The sequence below is a fragment of the Echinops telfairi genome, unplaced genomic scaffold (assembly GCF_000313985.2).
Source record: "Echinops telfairi isolate 266 unplaced genomic scaffold, ASM31398v2 ScPeMD7_38;HRSCAF=143, whole genome shotgun sequence".
Lineage (NCBI taxonomy): Eukaryota > Metazoa > Chordata > Mammalia > Afrosoricida > Tenrecidae > Echinops > Echinops telfairi.
In genome coordinates this window covers 685,841-711,563 of record NW_022103936.1, presented here as the reverse complement: position 1 = coordinate 711,563, position 25,723 = coordinate 685,841, and the positions used below count along the sequence as shown (strand labels likewise).

The 25,723-nt window shown below is 35.3% G+C and overlaps 1 protein-coding gene across 1 annotated transcript in view; it reads right to left on the bottom strand.

The window, feature by feature from the left end:
- The window catches only part of CFAP47 (cilia and flagella associated protein 47), a 223,362-nt gene that overhangs the window by 163,741 nt on the left and 33,898 nt on the right, over window positions 1-25,723 (bottom strand). The window contains exons 14-22 of the mRNA XM_013008474.1: window positions 25,373-25,589; window positions 24,839-25,080; window positions 22,686-22,816; window positions 20,646-20,768; window positions 19,211-19,342; window positions 16,710-16,787; window positions 15,017-15,161; window positions 10,650-10,744; window positions 3,373-3,511 (exon numbers count right to left, since the gene is read on the bottom strand). Coding sequence (XP_012863928.1) covers window positions 3,373-3,511; window positions 10,650-10,744; window positions 15,017-15,161; window positions 16,710-16,787; window positions 19,211-19,342; window positions 20,646-20,768; window positions 22,686-22,816; window positions 24,839-25,080; window positions 25,373-25,589 — 1,302 coding nt within the window. The remainder of the gene's footprint in view (window positions 1-3,372; window positions 3,512-10,649; window positions 10,745-15,016; window positions 15,162-16,709; window positions 16,788-19,210; window positions 19,343-20,645; window positions 20,769-22,685; window positions 22,817-24,838; window positions 25,081-25,372; window positions 25,590-25,723) is intronic.

The window sequence follows — 25,723 nt, the reverse complement described above, 5'->3', positions numbered from 1 at the left end:
CGGATAGGGCAAGATATGACAAAATAATAATTTATAAATTATCAAGGGTTCATGAGGGAGGGGGGAGCTGGGAGGGAGGGGAAAAATGAGGACCTGATGCCAGGGGCTTCAGTGGAGAGCAAATGTTTTGAGAATGATGAGGGAAATGAATGTACAAACGTGCTTTACACAATTGATGTATGTATGGATTGTGATAAGAGTTGTATGAGCCCCTAATAAAACAATTTTAAAAAAAGAATGATTAAAAAAATCCCTAATATGTTTTCGGCCATCAAATGGCCTCCCATCAGTGCTATTAACAATTTATTGCTTGCACCTGACATAAATGAAAGAGCCCTTTGAGAACTGCAAAAACAAGCAAACAAACAAAAAAGAAACTTAAAGGTCTCACAAGATTGTAGGGTTATGACAAGTATATGGAGAAATATTTCTAAGCTTAAAAAAATCACATCTTTTAAGTGTTTTTATCATGCTTCTGGAATTATGGCTAATTTGGCTGGGGATGGAGGAATGTAGCAAAACAGTAAGATATAGATGGTGTAGTAACCTAGCTTAACATGAGGACCTTCATCTTGTTTCAAACTACCTTTAACAGTTAGCCCCACCACCTTTTCCTCTTCCCTCTTCTGACTCTCCCAACAAGACGTTGACTCTTCTGGAGATGTTTCCAAACCCTGCCTGCCTAATTAGCAAGAAATATACACTATCTTGCAAGACCCTGAATTAGCACCTGCAGCTGTGCTGTCCCCCACCTCTGTTACCCTGCCAACCTGATCAGAATATCCATCCCCTTGAGCAAGGCCCCTATTTTGACCTATAAAAAGTTTGGAATTTCTCTGTTCTGTTTCCAGGCGCTAGCCTACTCTGGGTCTGCTGTTTAATAAAGGCTTTAATTAATAATATGATGGTGTAGTTGAACTGGCCTGTTTACAACAGAAGGCATTCATGATTTTTTCGTGAGAGAAAAATACTCAAAACCCAATCTCAAAGTCAGTGTGCCACAGAGTAGATGCCAACTCATAGTAACCCTACAGGGTAGGGTAGAACTCCCCCTGTGAGTTTCTGAGACTATAACGATCAACTATTAACAGAAGTAGAAAGCCCTTTTCCCTGCTGGTGGTGGTTTCAAACTTCCAACCTTGTGGATCACAGTCCAACACGTAACCACTATGCAACCAGGGTTCATTCCAAAGAAATACTGGGAAAGGTATATGGTAAAGGGTAAAACGTATACTAGAAAAGGTATATATGTATAAAATTCAGGTAATTTTCTTGTATGTATATGTTGTTGTTAGTTACATGTCCTTAAGTCAGTTCTGGCCCGTAGAAATGAAAAACTGCCAGGTTCTGTGCCATCTTCATAAGAGAAAAAAGAAAAAGGTCTCTGGCACATACACAGAAAGTTGCACTTAAAAGATGGCCTGCCAATTTACAAACTGTCCACAGAGAAAGAACCAGTGAAAATACAATACCCTACATTCAGAAGCTTATAGCAGCTTTCTTCATAATTGCCAAAAATTGGAAGCAATCAAAATGTTTTAAATAAGTGAATAAATAAATTATGCAACATCACATACTATTTAATGATAAAAAGGAAATAAGCTATCATGCCACAAAAAACATAAATTCCTATTAAGTGAAAGAAGCTTATCTGAAAAGCTATTTAATTCGAACTACATAATATTATAGATACATAACCACACACACACCCCTCCAGGGGGAGAAGAACAAAAGAAGCCATGGGGGAAGGGAGGCAGCGGTCGGTGTAAGACATGAAAATAATAATTTATAATTTATCAAGGGGTCACGAGGGGGGGCTCAATAGAAAGTAAATGTCTAGAAAAGAATGATGGCAACATATGTACAAATATGCTTGATAAAAATGATATATGGATTGTTATACGAGTTGTAAGAGCCCACAATAAAATGATATATATATATATATAAAATAGATAAGGCAACATCAGATAGTAAACAAGGCCAGTGGCCACCCAGAGTTCAGGAAGGAAGATTGGGCTGGAAGATGGACAATTAGATGTAGAAAAGGGGACTTTTTAGGGCAGTGAAACAATTCGACCTGCTATTGTAATAGCAAACACATGCCATTATGCACTTCTCAAAAATCACATAACTATACAATACAAAGAGTGAAATCCAATGTAAATTCAATATTTAAGTTACTGATACTGTATAAATTTTGCTTCATTAATTTTATGAAATACACTGAATGCGAGATATAAATAGTAAAGATGAACTGTGAGCTAGGGAAGAGAAAATATATAGGAATGTTTTGCATTTTCTCCTCAATGTTTTGAAAATGTAAAACTGCTAAAAAAATTAGAGTCTAATGTTATCCAAACGAATTAACTATAAATTTAATAAAATATAAACCATTGAAAAATAGAAAAGTCATATTTCCCTGACTTCTAGATAGGGAAGACATTGAAATATTTGAAATAATGTTATATATCACATAGTGATCTTCTGGGGCAGAGTAGAACTAATTCTTAGGAGTTTCTGAGTCTATAAGTCTTCATGAGTCACTCTCATCAATCTCCTAGGAAGCAGCTGATGGGTTTGAACTATCAATCTCGCAGTTAGCAGCCCAACAGTTACATTAGCCATTCCCAGCCAATGCTACCGAGTTGATTCCATCTCACAGCAACACTATGTGGGCCCTGCCTAGATTCTAGGGTTTCGGAGACTGCAAATCTTTATGGAAGCATACTACCTCCTCTTTCTCGTGTGGAATGACTAAAGAGTTTGAACCAAGGTCTTGTGATTAACAGCTCCAATCAATGCCTAATCCATTAAAGCCGAAATAAAAATTACTGCCATAGAGTCAATTCTGACTCATAGTGACCCTAAAATACAGAGTAGAACTGATTCTTAGGGCTTCCAAGGCTATACATCTTTATGAGTGAAGATAGCCTCATCTTACTTCCAAGGAGTGGTTGGTGAGTTCAAAAAACTGACCTGTGGTTAGCAGTCCAATGGGTAACCCATTACATGACCAGGGTTCCTGCCTAACCCATAGTGCTACCAAACCCACAAAGAGTTACCATCTTACCCCTTCCATTAGAATAGCAATTATTTAAATAAGGAAATTAATGTGTTAGTGATGTTGTAGAGAAACAGATTCTCATCCATCGCTTTAATTACTGCATTTAATAGCTGGCCACAAAATAAGTACTAAACTGCCCTCTGTTTTAAATTCTATGATTACTTTCTTAGAAAGAGTCACACACCTGTTACCATATCTGTAACTGATCAAAATTCAATCTCAAAGACTCAAAAAGTATATATATTTTTAGCTACACAGGTGTAAAACTTAGGCCGATTCCCATCAATATGAATACTTCATATACATACCCGTTGCCTGAACATAACATGGAGGGATAAGTGGTTCTGTCCTTGGAACTTTAGAATTTGGCAAGCCAAATTTAAGGTAATTTTCTGACGCATCCATGTAATTAACTTTAACTTGAAAGATAAAGTTATATGTTAACACCTGAGGAATAAAAGTAAAATATATCATACCGGTGACTTTTTTTTGCTGTGAGAAATAAACTATCAACAATTCAGCAAATCAAGAGCTAAGAGAAAAGTTTTTAATAAGATCATTGTCTTGTAACAGACTACTTTTTTCCCTCAAAACAAGATTTATTTTATTTTTATGAGTCCAAAATGAAATTCTTAAATTAATTAAGGTAATTAATCAATCAAATAAACTGTGTAAAATAATTCTTATCAACTTAGACTAGAGACCCAAACATAAAACAAGAAACTATAAAATTTGTAGAAGAAATTTGTAGAAAATCATTTGATCCTAAGCCAGACACAAAGATTTCTTAAATGAAATGCACAAAGCAGTGTTTCCTTCTGTTGTTCATGGGGTCACTCTGAGTAAGAACTAAATGGAAGGACACTCACAAAATCAACATAAATGAAAAATTGATTAAATTGGATCTTATTAAAATTTTAACTATATGGTCAGTGAAAGATATAGTTAGGAGACTAAAATGACAAGCTACAGACATAATTTCATAATTTTGACAAACAAAACAGAATTTTATCCAAAATATAGTATGAATGCTAAAGCATGATTGAAAATAGCCAGCTATCTAATAATAAAATAAGCAAATTATATAAAGAAAAAAAATTAACAAGAAATACAAATAACAAATAACACATGCAAAGATTTACATTATTAGACATTAGGAAAATGCACACTGAAACCATAGGTGAGACCACTTCAAACCTATCACAATGGCTTTTAAAAAAATCTACAATACTAGGTAATGGTGAAGATGTGGGAAGGCAAAATTGCACAGCCACTTTGGAACTGTATTATAATTGTTTAGAAAGTTAAAAACATACCTAACATAGGGTCCAAGTATTTATCTAATAGAAATTAAAACCCATTCATACAAAAAAAAAACTGTATGCAAGTAATAAGCTATGTGGTAATTACATAATCTGATGTCAATTTGAGCCTTAAGAGTGAAGGGGTGGAGTTTTGCTTGTCAATCAGGTTGCAGCTTGACCACCTTATTTGGAGGCACTGAAGAGATACACAGTGTAGTGGAGGTGGGACACATGCTCACTCTGTGTGAGACATTACTATGAACCTGATGGAGCTACACTGATGCAGCCAGAGCCCTCGAAGCTGGAGGAGCCACGTGGAGACCCCTGCCAGCACTGAGATGCTTCTACCACCACTGGATCCACAAGGCTTTCCACTCACTGGACTGTGATCATCCTGAATTCAGCATTATTGCATGGCTGCGTGAGTCTAAAGAGGAATTTATGTACTAGTATTGGATATGGGCTAATATTGGACGTATGGACTTGATCTGGACTGGACTGGGATGTTTATCAATATTCAATTGCTTTGGTATAAAAAGCTCTTTCTTAAAAACATATGAATGTCTATGAATTTGTTTCTTTAATCAACCCAGACTAACACAGGCTATGTCATAGTTATTCCTAAAGTGGAAACAATCCAAATGTCCCTCAACTGATTAATTAATAACACTTTTGGTAAATCCATGCAATAGAATACGCAACTCAAAACCCACTACCAGTTGATTCTGACTCACAGTGACCCTATGTAGTTCTGGAGGCTTTGTAAATAATCTTTACGGAAGTAGGCAGCCTCATCTTTCTCAGCAGAGCCACTAATGAATATGAACCGCTGACTTTGTAGTTAGCTTACCCAATAGCATCATCAGGACTCCTATGCAATAGAATACTAACTCAACATTAAAAAAGGAAAACTTCAGCTGTACACAATAATATGAATGAATCCCAAGTGAATATGGGGGAAGAAATTGTGGGAAGACTACATAATTCAAATACATGACATTTTCAAAAAGGCAAAATTATAGGGATAAAAATTAGCTGTGTTTACCAGGAAACAGACGTCAGGAAAAGAATGACTACAATTTGGCATAAGTGTTTGAGGAAAGGGGTGATGGAATTGCTCTCTACATTAATTTTGGTGTTGGTTACAATACTTACTCATACACCAGAAAGAGAACGATTTCGTCTATGTAAATTTAAAACTTAAAGTTAATTTATTAGTTCTGATGTGTATTTATCCAGTTTCAAAATGAACTGATTATACAGCTGCCTTATCCCAAGAGTTTGAGAAGAAAAAACACTTAGATTTGAAGAAGATTCTGGCAATTATATAGTGCTAACCTTCCACTTTTTAAAAGAATCAGTGATCCTGCCTTGATGAAATCACAAAAAGCTTGCAGCAAAAAGAAGAAAAAAAGTTCAAGTCCCACACAAAAATAATAGGAGAAAATTACCATGCAGCATCTCCAGATACCTAGCATTTGATGATCTCATGGTGCTGGAAAAACATATTGCTACGGAGACAATTCTAATTAAAAGTGACCCATTAGGCCACAGGGGTTTCAAGTGATCCTATATATCATAGGGTTTCCAAGAGTGTAATCTTTATGGAAGAAACCCTGGTGGTGCAGTGGTTTCGTGCTTGCTTATTAACCGAAAGGTTGGTGTCATTGAGCCCAAGAGAAAGACATGGCAGTTTATAATGATTCATATCTTTCTCCCAAGGTAGTTTATAATGATTCACATCTTTCTCTCCCTGTGAGTCAGAATCAACTGGTAGTGGGTTTAAACCACCTACATCCAGTTAGCTGCTGACTGCCACTTGGGCCCTCTCAAGGTGTTAGAAATACAAACAAGGAAGCCTGAGAGCAGTTAGTTCATCCTTGCAAAATGAGATATTGAATTATATGAGGGGTACGATGTTGCTGCTGTGGTGCATTGCCACTGAGCCGATTCCGAATCCTGGAGAGCACATGTTTGCAGAGTAGAACTGCTCCATAGGCTTTTCCATCCTGTGGCATTTCAGAAGCAGATAATTAGGCCTGTCTCCCAAGGTGCCTTTGAGTGGATTGCAACCACTGATCGAGTGGATTGCAACCACTGATCACATAGCTAGTCATTCAGTGCACAGCTGTTGTGCAACCGGAGAACCTTACAGGAAAAGTAGATCTATGAAAATTATTCTATTGCTTAAATTAACCTCTTAACTATCATTCCTACTTAATAGTCTCTTACCTAATATCACACATAAATGCAGGACATCGAAAAAGAGGAAGACCCTCAAAGTATTGACACAGTAGCTGCAACAGTGGGCTCAAACATAACAATCGTGAGGCTGGCACTGGGCCAAGCTGTGTTTCACTCTGTTGTTCATAGGGTCGCTATGAGTCAAAATGGACCCACTAGGCGCTGCAATGTTCTCCTACCTATCAGAAGGATTTGTCTTAGACAAAGAGCTCATTGGGAAATGGCAATGTTCTGAATTCAGTTAATGTTCTCCCACACTTAGGGCTCATCAATTAACATTGGAAAAGATAGGGTGACAGAATTTTGATGAGTCTAGTGTCAAATTACAGCATTGCAAATTAAGAGCCCAGTGCCTACTCATGCTAACCATAATTTCAGCAGTAGGGAACCAGCAGCTGCTCCATGGGAGAAAGTCAAGGTTAATTAGTTAGTCTCAGAAACCCAAAGGGGCTATGAGTCGACATTGATTTGATGGCAATAAGTTTGGTTTTGGGTTATAAGTAATTTAAGATTATAAAAAATGTATTCATAAAAGCAAAAGTAGGAATGGAAATAATAGCAACGTGAAAAAAGTATGTATGTATGTATAAGAAATGTAGTAACTGCTGGCTCAATAGTTAAGCACTGGGCTTGGTTGCTAACTGAATGGTTGGCAGTTCAAAGCCATCCAGTGGCTCATAGATGAAAGGTCTTGTACTGTGTTCTGTAAAGATGACAACCTAGAAAACAAAATGGGGCACCAAACCTACTCTGTCACATGGGGATGGCTATAAGTTGAAATCAACATGAAGGCATCTAAATATTAGAAACTCCTTACTGTATTTTAGGTATGTTTTCTTTGCTTTGCTTATTCTTGCTTCTTCATACCAGAAATTAAATTAACCTGGTAGAAGTTGACATTTTATTTTTTAAAACAACAGGTTTAAGTGTTTCTAGAAACAATATTAACAAAAAATTACATTTTAATATAAAAGTAATAGTATATGGTAGATGAAGGCATACAAAATTTTGGAATTCAGTTTTTTCCTTATTACTTGTCATTGAATCTGTGTAAACCATGTTTCATTTTCAACATGTATCCTCTAAATATATATTACATTATGTGGTTATTTATCGTACATCAGAGAATGATGGGGCTCTCTATTCTTATAAAGAAGAGTTAGTGTCTAAAACCCACAAAAGCAATTCTACCCTGTCTTATCAGGTTGTCAGGAATCAGAATTGACTTGATGGTGGTGAATTTGGTTTGCTATACATAAGGTTCAAAAATCAATAATGATATGGCAGAAGTTGTAAACATTCTAGAATAGTGGATTGCCTAGTACATTACCTGAAAAAGCTATGTTTTCTAATGAGCCAGCTATTTCTTTAAATGCCTTGAAAAATAAGCAAAAAACCTATAATTATTTATATTTCAAATGAGTTAAAAGTGTCAACCCAGTAACTGTGGTTTGGTACGAGCCTAGAGGTGTGGAGAGGAACATAACAAAAAATGGTATCTAATTCAAGCCTGGGAAAGGGAATAATAATAGTACTGCCAGTATACCTGAACATTCAAGGCCATGAAACAAGTATTGATGCTTTCAGCAAGACATATACTGAGTGCTGTTCTGTACTCATAAAGTCCTTGCTGACAGTTTGAAAAGGTTTTGTTTTTAATGTCACATGCGTAAACATTAGCACTTCATCTTACACAGAACATAGTAACATATCATGGTTCTCAATACTGTGAAGCCACTGAAGTAGCCAATACAAGTGAACAATTTGCACCATTTCACTATGTGTCATTTTAAATGCTTTCCCAAATGTCGTCATTAGAAAGGAAAACCTTAAAAAGGACATTTTAAAGAAAGGATTTCAGCACTTAGGTCAAGATTAGTAAGAAGAAAATGCTTATGAAGACAGCTCAAATATCCTCTCTTCTAATCCTTGGGAGATTTTTCATAGTTTACTCTAAGATTGACTGTAAAGTCAGAATAAACTTTCTGAAAGGTTTGCACAAAAATTACGTTTCTTCAAAGGGTTGATAAAAATTCAACCCAAAGAAAAATTATCTTCAACATTCAAGAGCTTCACCAGCAGAGATGACATGCAGAGCCTTGCAGAGAAACTGAGCCCCAGAAGAATAGCCACCCCCTTTTAATGGGACAGAATTTGGCCCATAGTAGCAGGAAAAGCAAGGTGAATAATAGAGAATGAGCCATTCAAGTATTGCTCAATAGACCTTACTGCGATGACAGAAGAGTTATGCACTGCACAGGATGATAACCTTCAGCCATAAGTAGATATTGGGACTTGGAGAATGGCTACTGAATATTCAGAATGAGGAAATCTCTTTGAAATTTGATTTCATTTTCATTAATTGTACAATTAATTTAGATGTCTACATATGACCGGTGGTTACTATAAGAAAGCACAGCTCTAGAAAACATGTGATTGGTACACAAAGAAAAGGGTCACTTAAATGAATTTGCGTAAGCAACTCAGTTCAGCCAAAGCGGCCAATGACACCTGCAACTGCCCACTAGCACTTCTGATGGCGCCAAAACTTGGTGCAGTTTGAGAAAATATGAAGAACCGCTACAAATAAATTAGATCTTTACTGCCAATTTCACAGATTTCTTCTACGTTGGTCAATCCAAAAATCTCCCGCTTACAAATACTTACAGCTCTATTTGTACAGTGGAGGACATTTGAAATAGCTGTAAACCAGATACTCAGTTTATATTGTTGGTATTTATATTTACAAAACAAACTCATCAAGTGTTGTCTCTGAAGGCTTTTACATTCCCTTCTCTTGGCTGGAATAGTGGCACAATAGTTAAGCACTAGATTGCCAGTCAAAAGATTGGTGGTTCAAAACCACCAGCTATTCTTCAAGAGAAAGATGTGGTAGTCTTCTTCTGTAAAGATCACAGCCTTATACACCCAATGGACACATTGGATATGTTTGTTCTTCTGTTTCCTTTTATAATCTTTAAAATAGCTCAAAAATGTAGAATAACTCGAAATTTTAAGCAAAGGTATGGGGATCTGAGATCTGCAAAATCCTACCCTTACTAATACAACAGTGAACTAGGTAGTCACACTTTTTCCTCGTTTGAAAAATAATATAATTGATGGCACTAAAGGCATGTGAATAGATAAAAGTTCGCACTTATACCTGATAAAAAGTTGTGGTAAATTAGAAATAGAAAGGTAATTCCTAATATGTTTTAAACATCAAATTATTTCACAGGAAATTACAAATAAGATAAGAATAATGAAACAATTTGGCATTGCTCTGGAAATTCTATGTACTATAAGAAAAATGGCGAAGAGATGCAGCGTGTTTATAAACTTATTAGACAATTCTTGCAAAATTCAAAATAAAATGTGGATAATAGGGTTTAACCAAAGTTTAAAATAAAATCATTTTATCTCTTTTTTTTTTACAAGAATCAGTTTGAAAATGTAAGTGTCCAAATACAGAATCCACATGCTTAAACTGAAGCAAACCCAAACCAAGAGATTTTCCCCTTTCATTGTATTGATTTGTTGTTGCTTGTTTTTATTATTGTTGTTTTTAAATCACTAAACACCAAGGGGACAGTATATATCTTCACAGCATGTCCTTGGTAATTTCAGGTGGTAATTACAAAAGAATCAGGCACATCCCCTTTAAATAAAAGTGATAAACACATACTGACTCAAAGATAAATGATTTTTGGTTAGCTTAAACTTCCCTCTCCTTCACAACAAATCATTACTTGACTTTTCTAGAGAGCATAACAGAGACTAGAGGCCATAGGCTCACTTTGTGTGCCCTCTTCACTTCTTCACGCACTTTACAAACACAGGTCAGACACTTCTAACCATGATTTTCATGAATTAAGTAGTGTATACTCAGTCAGGCTCATATGTCAAGAGAAGATACACTAGGAACAGAATTTAGGTGAGATTTGATAGCTTCTTTGATAGATTTGATAGTGGTGGGATGAAATTACCCACCACTCAACTCCTCATAAATATGATGACTCACAGAAAGCTGGACTTACTTCTTTAGGAGAAAATGATAGGCTGCATTCTAAAGCTGTATTTTCCTTTATCTCATAACAATATATGGCTGGAAATTCAGGATCTGAAAAGTCCGCTGTAAGACAGGAGAAAAATGTTAAAAACAACCAAAAAGTAATCATTAGTGATTTTCTATGCAGAACTGTAAAGAATAGCCCTTAATAGTGAGATATCAACTCATGTCCAAATCTAGGACAACCATACATCAGCAAAACTGGAAAGTAAACTTATTAACACAAACTTAAAAGTTCAGGAAACATTATCACAGGCATCTGTAGGTAAATTTGAGAGGTGTAAAAGCCAAGGTTCAAGAACAGCTGGGAGACTCCCCCTCCAATGAAGATAAAAAAGGAAGATTCAGAACTCCTGTGATGACTCAAGGGGCATGGGCTTTGCAAAGAAAACAACCATGATTTTATGTGAGGAAATTTATTAACAAAATTAGTAACTCCACATAAATCTCATTTGGTAAGGCTATAGAAACGATGGTCCCACATTAATGCAAATTTCAGGTTCAAAAAGGGTAAGCAATTACATAAACTGCTAAAAGGAACTCTGAAAGATTGAATGTTGATTACAAGAAAATTTCTATTCTCGTCTAAATAATTCTAATAACCCTACCTTTTCCCCAAGTTTTTTATTAATCCATGTAATATTAATACTTCCTGTTGTCCCTATCTGGAAATGAACTTCAAAATTCAGACCACCCTCATTCAGCCACCCACTCAGTTAATCTCACCCTGAGTATGATATAAAAGCCATTAATCAAAAACAAAAAATCCATTCAGTGTATATCTCTAAAAGCATCGTTTGTGATGAGATAAAAGATAAACACATTATAAAGCAAAAATATTCACACATAGAATGGATACATAGTGAGCATATATAAAAAGTATAATAAAATTATGAAGAATTAATAAATGAATAAATTATATTCATCAATCTATTTAGAGTATATATAACCTTTCAGATGTATAAATCTAAATTTGAAAACCCACACTACCTTTAATAAATATTTCCTGAGAGCTTATTATATATATAAAAGTGATAGAAAACAAAAATTATAAGTGTCGCCCTTGCCTTCATGGCACACTTACATGTCAGAGATTCCTTTGCTATACGCAGAATTGCAGTAGTGCTATAATAAAACTTATAAAATACTGTGAGAACAAAAAGAAAATGATTCATTTCAATCAAGTGGACTGGGCTGAGGATTCATAGGACTCAAGACATTGACAGCAGTTTGTGAAGGAGGTTGAGATCTCAGACAGCAAAAACAGAAGGGCTGAAGCCATCTAAGAGAAGGGAACTCCAGAATTGGAAGGAAACAAGTAAAACAATATGACTGCCCCAGAGAGATGACGATGTGACTGGCAAGACAAGATAGGATCATACCAAGCCGAGACTTCACCATTTCTTATTACATCAGTCATCATATAAAATAATCCTGAAATGATCACTCCTTTAATCAAACACCAAAGTCCAGTTTGTCAAGGAAATACATTACCATACGTATTTTAACAGTGAAATGCCCCCAAGGGACAACAACTGGGCTCTTTTCTTTACCTGGAGCAACAGAGTCAAGAACAGGAGGAGGAAATGGAATGTGTGGCTAACTGTTTTCATGTACACCCGCCTCTTCTGCCATAAGACCAGAACTAGATGACATCTGGGTACTGTTACTGGACATTTTGATCAAATATTCTATAGAAGAATTCTGATCAACGAGGTGCAAAGTAAATTTCGAAGTCTCATAAACTACAGTCTTTCTGGAGACATAACTGTTGAATCTATTGCCCCAAGATAATCTTTAAACCTTAAACCAAAAATATTCCCTGAAGTCTTCTTGAAACCAAACAATGGTTTAGCTTAAAGAGCAAAAAAAAATGTGTCTTGAGCATTATGTTCTTTTAAGGTCTACCTGCAAGGGATCAAATTCAAAAATGCAATTCGAAAGATTAGATATGAAACTAGTGGTGAGCTTTTGTTAATGAAGGAGGAAGAACTGGGGATAGGAGAGTGAGCATGTTTGTCAAAATTCAGGAATTTTCGACCATGTCACTGAACTGCAGAAACTGCTAAGTTACTATGTTGAATTTAAACACAACAAAAAAGAAATAAAATTTCAGAAAATTAGAATACATTTTCAATACATATTAGACACACAATTCATTTCAAATTGTCAAGATCACCTCTGCGCCTGTCTCTGAGCTATTTTCAGCAGCTGGCTGTGGATAAGCACTGCTAAAGATGACAGGAAGCCAAAGAGTTTTAAGCAGAGGAGAGATGTGATCAAATCTTTGCTTTATGGAGATAATTGTAAAATTAACATGAGAAAGCTTGAAGGCAAGGAAAGAATTTGACCCCATGCTGCAGTAGACTGCATAGAAGGTATAAGCTAAAGCACAGATGTGGAAAAAAAGGAATTTTACACATTAACTTTGCAGAATAACTATGTAAAGTCTGTGGGAACAACAGGGCTGAGTAAAAGAGGCAAATAAAATATCAGAACAACTAAATTATCAAAATCCATATTTCAAAGATAAATATAGATTTCGTATGTATTTACAACAGCCTACTGTCCTATTTCCTGGGCTGTATTCTCTTCTCAAACACAACAAGGCTCACAAAAAGCGATCTTTCCATATTCCATGAAATATGAATGGCACATCCAGATACTTCCTTCTCTTTCCTAATACCTACATCTTTTTGGTCACTAAATTACAGCATATGTTTGCTTGTTGATTTGTTTTGGTCCCTTACATTCTTTCTTCTGATCCTTAGTATCGTTGCCTGCGTCCAGTATATCTTCAATTCACAACTGTATGGCCATAACTTCTGGCTGGTCTGTTTCTGGTCTTTCATTTCTTATTCCCACCTTTCCCTTTGGACCCTGCCCATTCTCCAAACTGCTCCAAAAACAAAGTTTATAGAGTACAAGCCTACTCATGATATGCTATGGATTTAAGTCTGGTAATTACTCTCCTAATCTAGAGGCACCAAATCCCTGGATGAACAACTTGAATCCCAACTGCCATTCCAATATTCTTCCTTTATGCTCTGGATATCCTGAACTACTTTCCTATACATTTAGTCTCTTTCTTTCCCATACCCCGTTTGCTTATGAATTTCTTCATCATCCCTCAAGATTTGGATTAGGTATTGCCTTCTCCAAAACATCTTTATTGCCAAGTCTGGTGGAGCTTTCCCTATTATGTGCTCCCTTGGCACCGTGCATTGATTTGTAGAGGCAATGTGGCAATAATCTGATTCTTTGCCCATTTCTCCTACTGTGAGGAGTGGTCTCAATTTGCTAGACATTCTTCTCTACTCCGATTGGTCTTGACTTCCTCAGAACAATTCAGTTAGGCCCTCTTACCCTTTAGCCTCTAGTTGGGTTCAACTACTGGAAAGCATGGGCAAGATACGAGAGCGCACACAGTGAGATAATATGTACTACTCTCAATCCTTCACCACCTAGGAGGCACTTCTAGCAGTGACTGCATTCCTTTACACCTAGCATTTAGCCTCAACTTTTCATAACTTCACATCCAATAACTTACCTCCTAGAGGTAGCAACAGCTTCCTTTTTTTACAGCAGGTTTTCACCTCGGTAGATAATTACTTCATTAAAATCTCGCTATTTCAACCCTCTAAGTGAGTCATGTCTTTACCACCGAAACCCTGACTGATAAGTCATTGTGCACCAATCTTCACTGCAGCCCTATTCAGACTATTTCTAGCTTTTGAATATTCAAAAGGTAAAAGTAGCCTGAATGGCTATCAACACATAAATGGATAAACCAAAATATGATATACTTAAAATGGAATGTTACTAAAATACAAAGAAAATTATGTCTATTCAGGCCATAACATAGATACATCTGGGAAGCATTGTGCTGAGTGAAATAATTCAGTCACAAAGGGAGCACTTTGTGTGATACCACTTTATGAAATAGCTAGAATAGGCAAGTGCATAAAGACTCATGTTCATTAATGTTTGCCAGAAGTGGGTAGGAATGAGGCAAAAAGGAGAAATCTATGCTTAGAAGACACTGCGCTTCTGTTAAAGGAAATGAAAACAGTCTGCTAACAGACAGGGCTGCTGATTGAACCATATAATGAACATAAGTTGATGTCACTGGTGTGTGGATGTGAAAAATGATGAAAGGGAAAATGTCTCGTTACACATCTATTTACTATAATAAAAAATAAAACAACAAAAACAATTAAAAAACATATGTAGGAATGATTATCCTTGATATATAGTATTTTCCCCATTATATCTTAGAACAACTTAAAACTGCTATGCTTTTACAATAATAATATTATGAAATAAAATACATACCTGATTTATTTTTTAAATCCATGGTGAAATCTTCAAAATCTTTCAGATCAATCTGCACCCTGGCACGGGTTATGCCTTTATTTCTTATTTCAAATGGAATACTCTGAATACCGTACAAATAGGCGCCATAGAAGTTAAATGTATTCTAAATGTTAACAAGAAATAATAATTAGAAAGTAGAGCAACAGTGTATCAAAAATGCATGCTGAAAATTATACATTTATGAAGGATCTTATTTACTGCCATGATTTCTATACATTAGTCAAGTTTCTTCTTCCTCTCCCAGCCCTTTATATGCAGTTACTCAATTATGTTAATTCCGCTTCCTTCTTCACCTCTTATTCTTGGCGCTTGCATTTAGTATGTAGATTTTTATGTCCTCCAATTTCTTCTCTAACAACTAAGTCACAATTAAACTAATTAAGGGTCCAGGCCACATTTGTTTCTTCTTAAACTTCGATGGTTCTCTACCATCTATTGGATAAATCCCCCATTCTAAAGACTTTGCTAACCTGATCATACGTGTGGCCTCACTCAGGCTGAGGCTTCAGGTCTAATTTAGCTCACTGGGGGAATGTTACTCACATTGGCTACCCTACAGGACAGAGTAGAATTGCCTCTTTGGGTTTTCAAGGATGTAAATCTCTATGGGAAGTCTCTTTCAGAGCAGCTGGTAGGTTTGCACTTTCCAATCTTGGGGTTACCAGCCCAATGTGTAACCTACCACTGTACCAATGAGTTCGGTTTGAAGTTTTGGGAATGATATTAAAGTTGCATACATCTCTTCCAAACCTCAGCTCTTTCTTTCCTCTTTCCCCACTCCACAGCAATTGTGAGCGACTGCTGGCTATACCCTGCCACTGCATTCACTAGGAAGGCATCTAGACACAGCCCTGCCTCCAGCAGAAGTGAGTGAAGGGAGAGGGGAAGCAGGGCCCAGTTTCCTAAAGTCTGCCCAAGAACCTCCTGGGGAAGATTGCTGCCGTATCCACTCCTGCAATAATTTGAAAAATAGTCTGATAGTAGAGTTGTTACTACTGTGGTTAATGTGACTTTTTGGCTAACGAGATGGTCAATAAGTGAAGAGTAGGTGTATAGTGTATGCTCTTTTTATGAGCCTGAACTCCAAATCCTGTTAGGCAGGTCTCAGCAGCTCCACTCCCAGAGAACATCTAGCACATGACCTCAGGAAATATGTCTCACAATGTTCACAGCTGTAATACTTGTAATAACGAAAAAGCAGAAACACCCAAATGAATCAACCAGAAGGACAAGAGAATGAGTATGTATAGTCTATGCACACAGTGCAGTAGTGAAAAATGAACCAAACAAAGTGACATAAAATTAACTCACCAAAAATTACACCTGTTGTGAAGCTAAACAACAAAGGAATCTAATGAGTAGGTAAAAGATTCATACATGTGAAGTGACACTATCAGAAAAAGTAAAAGACTACTAATCACAAAAATCAAAAAAGTGATTCTCTTTTTTGAAGTAAAGGGTCATGACAACGCCTACAGATTTTTCATTTAATATCATGCTTCAATATTTACATACATATTACACATTAATTTGCATATGTTAAATTACTGCAGAGTATGATTTTTACATGCAAATATGCTCATTATGAATATGTGACAAATAAAAACCACCACACTTACTAGATGATTATACAAACATGCAATATACTTACTGGGACAATTTCAACGTCAGCAATCTCAGTAGATCCGCCAATCCTCAGTTCAATGACATTTGAATGGCGAATAGCAATCTTATTTAGGAGAAATAGAAAACTTTGTAGAAACCGCATCAAAATATAATCATAACCTGCTGAAATACTACCCAAAATTTCTATAACATTCTATAATTTAAATAATCATAACATCTATAAATACCACAGGATTTATTCTGGCCATTATCTTCACATTTCTTTTAAGGCAGAGATGATATTCCTAAGAAGCGTCCAAGCCAAATAGGATCAACTGAAGGCTAAAGAACTTTACCTCAGAACTGTACCCATTTGAATAGACCTCCTTGCCACTCTCTGTAGCATCTTTGTTATGCTCTCCTTCCAGTGGATTATTCAAAATCAAAACAAGTAGGAAACAGTGCAAACTCCTCCTTCTCATAGAAAAATATTAATGTCATCCTCTTATCAACAGCAACAGTAATAATAATAGCAGCATCTACACAACTGCTGATTAAATGAGCTGAATACATTAACTCAGTATTATTCCTCAGTATCCAATGAAGTCACTATTGTTTATACCCCTAATTTACAAATGAGGTAAATTGAAACTTAACAAGTACAAGTAATTTGTCTTTTTTCTTGAAGTCAAGCTAATTGAGAGCATTAGCAGCTAAACTTGAACCATGTTCTTATCACTCACACAACTGTGTTAAACAAACAAGTCAGTGAAATAAGAATTGAGTTGTATAATTCTTAGAAAATAAATAACTGTAGATTATTCAAACATATAACCATGAGGCAAAACCTCAGAAACCTCAAAACAGCATCCTATGAAAGATCCTATCTCTACAACAACATGAAGAATTCAAGATGTGCATTTAAGTTTCAGTGTATGTTATAGTTAATAGCCCAATATGAGTGTGTTTCCCACAGAATCCCTGAAAGGCTGAGATACTACAAAGTAATCATTTAATTCAGAATGGGGACGTTAGCATGCTAGCTATCTAGTCTATTAACCCAGCTGTCATATTCATAATATAAGATCATTTCCATACTTTATTTAAAGAATCTATAGCACATAATAAAACATTTCACTAAGAATCATAAGAAATATAATTCAGTGATTCTAAGGAAATTACCAATTGTTATGCTCTTCATGTGATGAATTCCATATACAAGTCTTGACTCCCCTGGCCTACTCACCAGCTCATCAGGTTTTTAATTTCCTGAAGATTCCTGGCTGACAGATTTCATTCTGTCATCACTAGTCCAGTGATTCCCTTGATCACTGACCATTACTACAGATTTAAACTAAACCTGACACTATCATTCCAAACAACTGCACAACCTCTGAAATAATGCATTCATCTATCTTTCTCTTTCCCACAGCCTCCCTTTGTGTTTCACAGTAATTTTAAAATCCTGGAGATCATAGGGGACCATCTAAGCTTGAGTTGTGTGATGTTCTTACATTTGGTCCCAATTCATCTATCTATTCTTTGTCCTTATTCAAAGGAATTTTCAAAGTTTATTATTTCTATGATTTTGAAACCCCCAAGCTTAAAGCCTCTAGCTCTTATTATGAAGCACAGCATGTTCAAAGTTGTTGATAAGGACTTGCATAACCCCAACTTGCACAGATCTCTAAGTATGTTTTTCCCGCGGCTAAATAGTCTACAAACTGGTTATGCTAAACTTCCAGTCTCTCCTACCTGTGCTGAAGCTGCATCTCTATGCCATATCACATGTGTATTTCCCGAAAACACTCTTTCCCCCTCACTTCTCCTCCCTCTCTCCCCATTCCACCCCCACCATTCCTCGCATTTGGAGTCTCTCCTAGGAAGTTGTCCCTGATACTTTGAGGTGGTTGTCACCTTTCCTGTGTATTCCCATAACTCTAGTACGTCTCCATCATAGTACATCTCAGGCACTACGGTAATCTTCTATTGGGCAATTTTACTTCCCACCAAACTGTATGGTCTCTTATGATCTTATGCATCTAAGAAATATGTGTTGAATGAACTAATAAATGAAATTCATTAAATTATACTGTTAAGAAAGATAAGCTTTAAAAATGTATAGTCCTTTAAAATACAGTTGAAATTACTTTGTTGGTAAATTCTTATGTTTACTGACAAAATTTTTAGAAAATTCCCAAAATATTATGCTTTTGAAAAAAATGTTGGCTTACACTCAGACTGTAAGCCATGATATTTCAGACCATTTTAATGTCATAACATAATTTCAATATGAAAGTAAGATGCAATTCTAATCTGCTTATTTAGGGACCAAGTGTTAGATTAGATTTCTATCATTACTTGCTATAGAAAATCATGGGATATATTTAAATATAACATTGAAATCATTCCCTGTAGAAAAAAGACTTTTGAAAAAAATTCTAGGCAAATAGGCTCAGTGTTTAATAGTATTGTATTTACTGTAATGAATACTTTTAAGCAACCAAATAAACCTCATAAAAATACATCAGGTACAAATATAAATACCTTTGCTTTTGAATCAAATTTTTCAGCTTTCTTTGGTGTGCAGGATATATTGAGTGTAGCTAATCCCCCGAATGGAATTATTCCTTCTGATGGAACAATACTAATGATAGGCAAAAGACTCTTCTCACAAACCTATGAGTGAAAATATACAGAAATGTTGCATTATTCATTGAAGTTACTCTTTTAGTTTAACATTCAGAGAAAAGCTCCCAAACTACAATCTAGAGAGAGAACCCCAAAGCACAGGTCACCAGATCATTTTGTAATAGATTACAAAGCATCAGAAGAACAAACAGTTTGTACTTCAACAAGCAATTTCTATCCTAGGGCATCAAACAAAACCTTCAGTAGTGGCACCTTCTAATTCAAATAGGACACCATCTATCATTTGGAGTGTTATTTTAAAAAGACTGCAAAACTTACAAGGAACAGGAGCATTTGTTATAGGAGTTGCCAGAATTGTAAATGCTACTTGCCAGTTTATTTTTTCCTTGATTCTTAAAATTGAAAGCAACATCATGAGAGGGGCCAGGTAATGAACTGCCCTCCTTTATTAACTGTATTTATTCTTGGTAGAAATCATAATGTCTAGAGTATCATTTTCACCTTCAAAAATGTGTAAGTAATTTACCAACTCTTTATGATGTAGTTTGTCAACAGACAATTTGGACCTGTCTGCCATATTTGAGCCAATATAATGTAAATAGAAATTGGTCGACATATTTTGGGGTTAAAGAAAAAAATCGACAATAGTAGTAAGAACTGAAGCAACAGTGTAGAAAAGGAACTCCCTATTTGCTTATTTAGACCAACAGGTTTATTTAGTCAGAAGATAGCAGAATCAAGAATGAAATATCTTAAAAGTTAACTTCAGAGAAACCAAAAACAAACAAACAAACAAACAAATAAAAATCAGATCCTATGCTTACTCCACTTCCATTTAAAATAACTATATTCAAAATGGCCTTCAACTAGATCCTGGATTTTTTACTACAGTCACCCTGATTTCAGAGTGAAAATGAGGAAAATGGGAGAATTATTTAAATATAGCATATATCATTAATAACATGCATATTTGTTTAAGATTTTGTTTGTCATTTAATTTTTTCAAGGAAACAAATTGAACAGTAAAAAGGGCAAAGCAGGAGAGACGACAAGGCAAGACAGGAGAGGGAAAGGAAGCAAGAAAGAAGAGAGGAGGGGTGAGACTGAGAAAAGAAGGGAGGGATGTGACATCATGTTCAAACTAATGACAAGGACAAACTGAATTTCCTGAACCTAGATAAATCTCATCTAAAATATCTAAAAATAAGCATAAGATCATTTCTAAGAGACTACAGTATTAACTTCCTAGTATTTGTGGCCAAAAAAGCCAACAGGTGACGTGATCTGTATAATATAAACAAAATAAGAAATGGCCATTATTCTATTTTACCTTGAAATAAGCATGGTTTTGTCCCTCATTATAAAGAACTGTTCTCCTCCAGCTTGTTAAACCCTGGGGACTATTACTGAAGAGTATTCTTGGCTCCAAAGGCACAACCCTACTGTGCCCTACCTAATAATGTGAAGTTAAAAGGGAAAAACAAAGAAAAACAAAGTTGGAAAATGGTAAGTAAAATATTTTTGTTCCATCCAAAGATAAAGGATTTTAATTGTAACTGTATATTAACCAAATATATGATTATCACAATTACATTTATAATATGGCTGCAGTCTTGATTTGGTATATCCCAAGATGCAAAATGAATACAAATCCCAGTTTTAAAATGACCTTTTAAAAGTTCATGGAAGAATGAAATTAAAAGAAAATGGAATGCTTCCATTTTGAAGCCTCTTCTTGAAGCCTCTTCATATACGCATAGATATTATGCTGTCAGTTGTAATAGTAGTTACAGAAGCGGCGTGTTAATAGCTAATATTTTGTAGCAACCCACATGTCCATTGGCTGAGTAATGGATACATGATAGAAGAGTTATAAAATGGAATACTACTCAGAAATGAGTACAACCACATGCATCAGAATAGATGGTTCTTAATGAGGAGCTAATGCCAGGGGCTTAGGTGCAGAGCAAATGTTTTGAGAATGATGAGGGCAATGAATATACAAATGTGCTTTACACAACTGATGTATGTATGGATTGTGATGAGTTGTATGAGCCCCAGAAAAAAAATAAAAGAATAGATGATTCTTGCAAATTTAGTGGGGAACATGAGATGTCAGACACACAAGAGAGCACATAGCTTGATTCATTTACATAAAGTTCAAAATCAGACAAAACTAATCTATGCTGTTAGCAGTGAGGTAGCCATGATCTTGGGAAAGACTACATGTCACCTTTGAGAGGGATATCTTTTGGAGTGCCGGTCATATTGTTTCCTGAGCTGGCTGATCTGAGTCCTTGTTACAAAGAAAATATCAGTTTGCTAAAACTCAGTGATACATAATTTATAACATGCACCTTTCTCTCTGTGTGTGTATTATAATCTAATAGAAAGATTATTTTGAAAGCTTTTAAACATTATAATCCAGAGTTATCGGGACTTAGCGAAAAGTAGAAAGATCCTGCTTATTTCAAGCCTGGAGCAAAGAAAAGTCCCTACTGGGTTCCAACCGCTGCTTCTTATCTCTTAGGCTGCCATGATCTTCATTGCTACACATATATAAGATCAGGGACATGGCTTGGGAGATAAAAGTGGAATTCACTAAGACACTTGCCTACTATTAAATCTCTAGGAGTATTGGTAAGGCAATTTGGTACAGGAATAAAGAGCATTCTTGGTGTTCAAAAAGCAGGAAGTCAAGGCCTAACCGGCTGTGACCACAGAAAAGGTTAGCATTATATATTGCAACTTTTACTTTATTCACATCTTCACGAAAAGAAATAAGTGCTTTCCCATGAACTTTTTGAAGTCCCCTGGTAGAGATTCTATAAAGCCAAGAGTTTTATCTATTTCCTTGCTATGAAAATTACATGAGTATTTTCATATTAATCTACTAATTATCACTGGAATATTAACAGTGTTAATGCATTAGGGAAAACCACATTTGTCTATATTTGTCTTTGGCTTCTATTAATAAAATCATTTCATTTCAAGTGGCTCTCTTGATAGTATTTCATATATAGAGATGTTCCAGCAACAGCATAGCATTGTTGGCAAAAGTTTTGGATTTTTAAGTTAATTCTAGATATAATAACACATTTTAACAGTCTTTTTTTTTAATGAAAGAGTTAGGTCCCATGAAGGTGTGACAATAACTAAGCTAATTAACTGCTAAATACAAAAGCATATTTAATGAACATTATATATGGGGGGGTGCTTAAAAAAATTTCTGGAACAATTCTATTTTCTTTTCATTTCATTTTCATGAATATTTTGAAGCCCTTTCGTGTGTGTGTGTGTGTGTGTGTGTGTGTTTGTGTGTGTTTAACCAAACTTTCAATAAGCAAAGTATATTAAAATGCATAATTACATGTGCAGCACATTTTAGTGACATTGTGTTTCCTTCATGAACTTGAATAATAAATTCTCCTTTGTCTGGGGAACTAAAACTCGGTTTCCATTTTACTTCACATTCCAATGTTGAAAATGCTTCAACAATTCCTACACAGAGGACAAAGAGAGATTAAGACTGTTGACCACACACACGTGTTCACTTTTGTTTTTTTCAAATAGTTTTTCAATAAACATCCAAAGTAAGAGCTGGTATAAAAATGAACAGATACTACATAATAACTTATAGCAATCATTCAAGCTCCAAAAAGTGGAAAATGCTAAGCCAGAGATTTACAAATGACTATATTCTTAGAGGGTTTGATCATAAAACCAAAATGCATCCTTTATATTCTAATTTTAATAGGCAATTAAAATAAAGCGCACAAAGTATATAAACATTTGAAAAGCAATAGACAATTTATCAATGAGGCAAACACTCTTGGATTAGAACTGACAACATATTTACAGTAAAATATCATTTGCCATCCTTAATCAAAATTCTTCTGCTGTGTTTGCTGACACTCTGAAATACCTATTAATACCAGAAACTCATTGAGATTTTCTGAAAGAGATATCACCTGTAGCAGAAACCTTTTGGAATATATGCAGTCTTAGAGATGTAACTTGTGATGTAGTTATAAATAATTAACACAGTTTTAGAATCCAGATTTATTGAGTGGTCAGAGTCACTAATACATTTATTGAGAGTCTAGTAGGTATTGGATATATTTGGGTTTTTGTCTAATAAATTAATCCTTTCCTTTGGTGCAAGAAAACAATATTTTATGGAAAGGATGACTTAGAATTTCTTTATTTAAGAAATGGAGTACCTGAGATTCAAGGGCAACAGATACTGAAATTTAGAGGTATGTGATTATCATGAACAAACCCTGCCTTGGGACAAGTTGATACACAGAGAAGGGAGACAGAATTAGAGCTCTTGTAGTGGGAAATTACAGACAGATTTTTGGGGGGAGTGGTTTGGAGTGGTCAGGCATTACAGGAGATTTCCATGTACTGAATTTTTACATTCTCTACCACCATTAGCAATTGCCATCAAGTCGATTCAGATCCATGGCAATCCCATTCCTGTGTGCCAGAGTAGAACTGCACTCCACGGTGTTTTTAAAGCTGAATTTTCAGAATTCAATCAACTGAACTTTCTTCTAAGGCACCTTTGAGTGGGCTCAAACTATTATCCTTTCAGTTAGCAGATAAGCATGTTAACTGTTTGTACCACCCAGGGATTCTAATGTTCAAAGAACTTTTATAAAACACATTATTCTCCCCACATTAGAAGATAAAGAAAAAATGTTTGTAAAGTACTTTGCTCACAATTACAAAACGACTGAAAAACTAAGATGGATTTTGAAAACAGGTCTATTGTATTCCAGAGTTCGCTTTCTTTCTACTCATACTTGTTGGACTTAACCCTGATTATAAAATACCAGGTGAGTCACTGCAGATACAATTTACTTAAAAAGATTTTAAAGTCACATAAAATGAAGGTGACATGTTAATCATTCAGTCTCTAATTTGCCATTCACAGTTTTTAAAAAGATAATTAATGTCATCATGAAGGCCTCAGAGCACGACACAATGATGTTTGCTGAATTCAACAGGTTACTAGATAAGTCAGTTTAGTAGTTGCTGGGCTGAGCTTTCTGCATATATTAGGTTGAAGGATAAGTATAGAAGGCAGGTAGTACCAGAAGCAAGGTTAAGAAGGTGGACAACCAACAAAAGGACCATCAAAGACAGCAAATCTAAGATATTTCATATTAACACATTTTCTAGTTTAAATGGTTTAGAACTTAATTTTTAATAAATGTACTAAATGCTGTGTGTAACGAATTTATGGATTATCCTTAAAAAATTCACAATTGAATGAAATGTGTCCTTTACTACCATTGTTCCCAAAGACAATAATGAAATAAAAATCACATTACCCATCAGAATCCGTATTTTCAAATCACATACATACTCAAAAATGTATTTCCTGCTGACCTTATATGATTGACTTTAATTTTATCACCTGTATACAGTACAAACTTATACAGTACAAACTCAGTAAGTAATTAGTGCCTGAATGAATACACAAATGTCTAAATTAGAAGAATAAACTGTTACCTTCAGCAGGACAGACTGTGAATGCCACCTCTTTGTCTTCGCCCACCAAACGCCATGTAAATCGGGCAAAATAATTTTGGCTATTAAGTAGCTGAACGGTCGCCCTAAAGCCTGAGTTTATACAGAAGCCATGTGGTTTCAATACGATATCATTCACAGATAGCTCAAGTTTTACTGGTCGGACAACTGCCTTCACTAGGATATGCCCACAGGGCTTGTTGTTCACTCTAAAGGTGAAAGATCTGGAACACAGCAATATTATCCAAAATTAACTGGTTAAAGCTGTTTTGCAATGATAGCATTTCCATATGCAAAAAGTCATATTTATTAACATCTACAACCAGTTCTTAGTAAACTATGGAAGATAATTTAGACTAGCAACAAAATACCAATGTATAAATAAAACCTGTATACATATTTACTGCATGCAAGGGCAAAATAGTACATGAACTCCAATTATTTAGGAACCAATCAATACATATGCTACTAAACACAATTGATTCTAGCAAATAGAAATTAGAGAATAAACCTTACTTGCAAAATTTTCCAAGTGTGAGTGATTGAAACATCATTGAAACGTAAGTAGTGGCTTTAGGTGGAATCACATATGAAAGCTGTTTGGTCTTCTGAAGTTCTTGAAAATCAATATCTAATCGGACCGAAACATGCACTGGTAGCATATTAATAATATGCAATGTTAGAGTACTTGTGGATCTCATACAAACGTCTCCATAATTAAGGATGGAGGGCCCTGAAATAATAAAAATGAGTTATTATGTTAAGTGCTAACAAATGTAGCCAATTATAATATTCAAGCTTTCATAGTATTCTGATCAAAAACTCAAAAATATATCTCAAAGTGTATTTATTATAATATAAAGGACC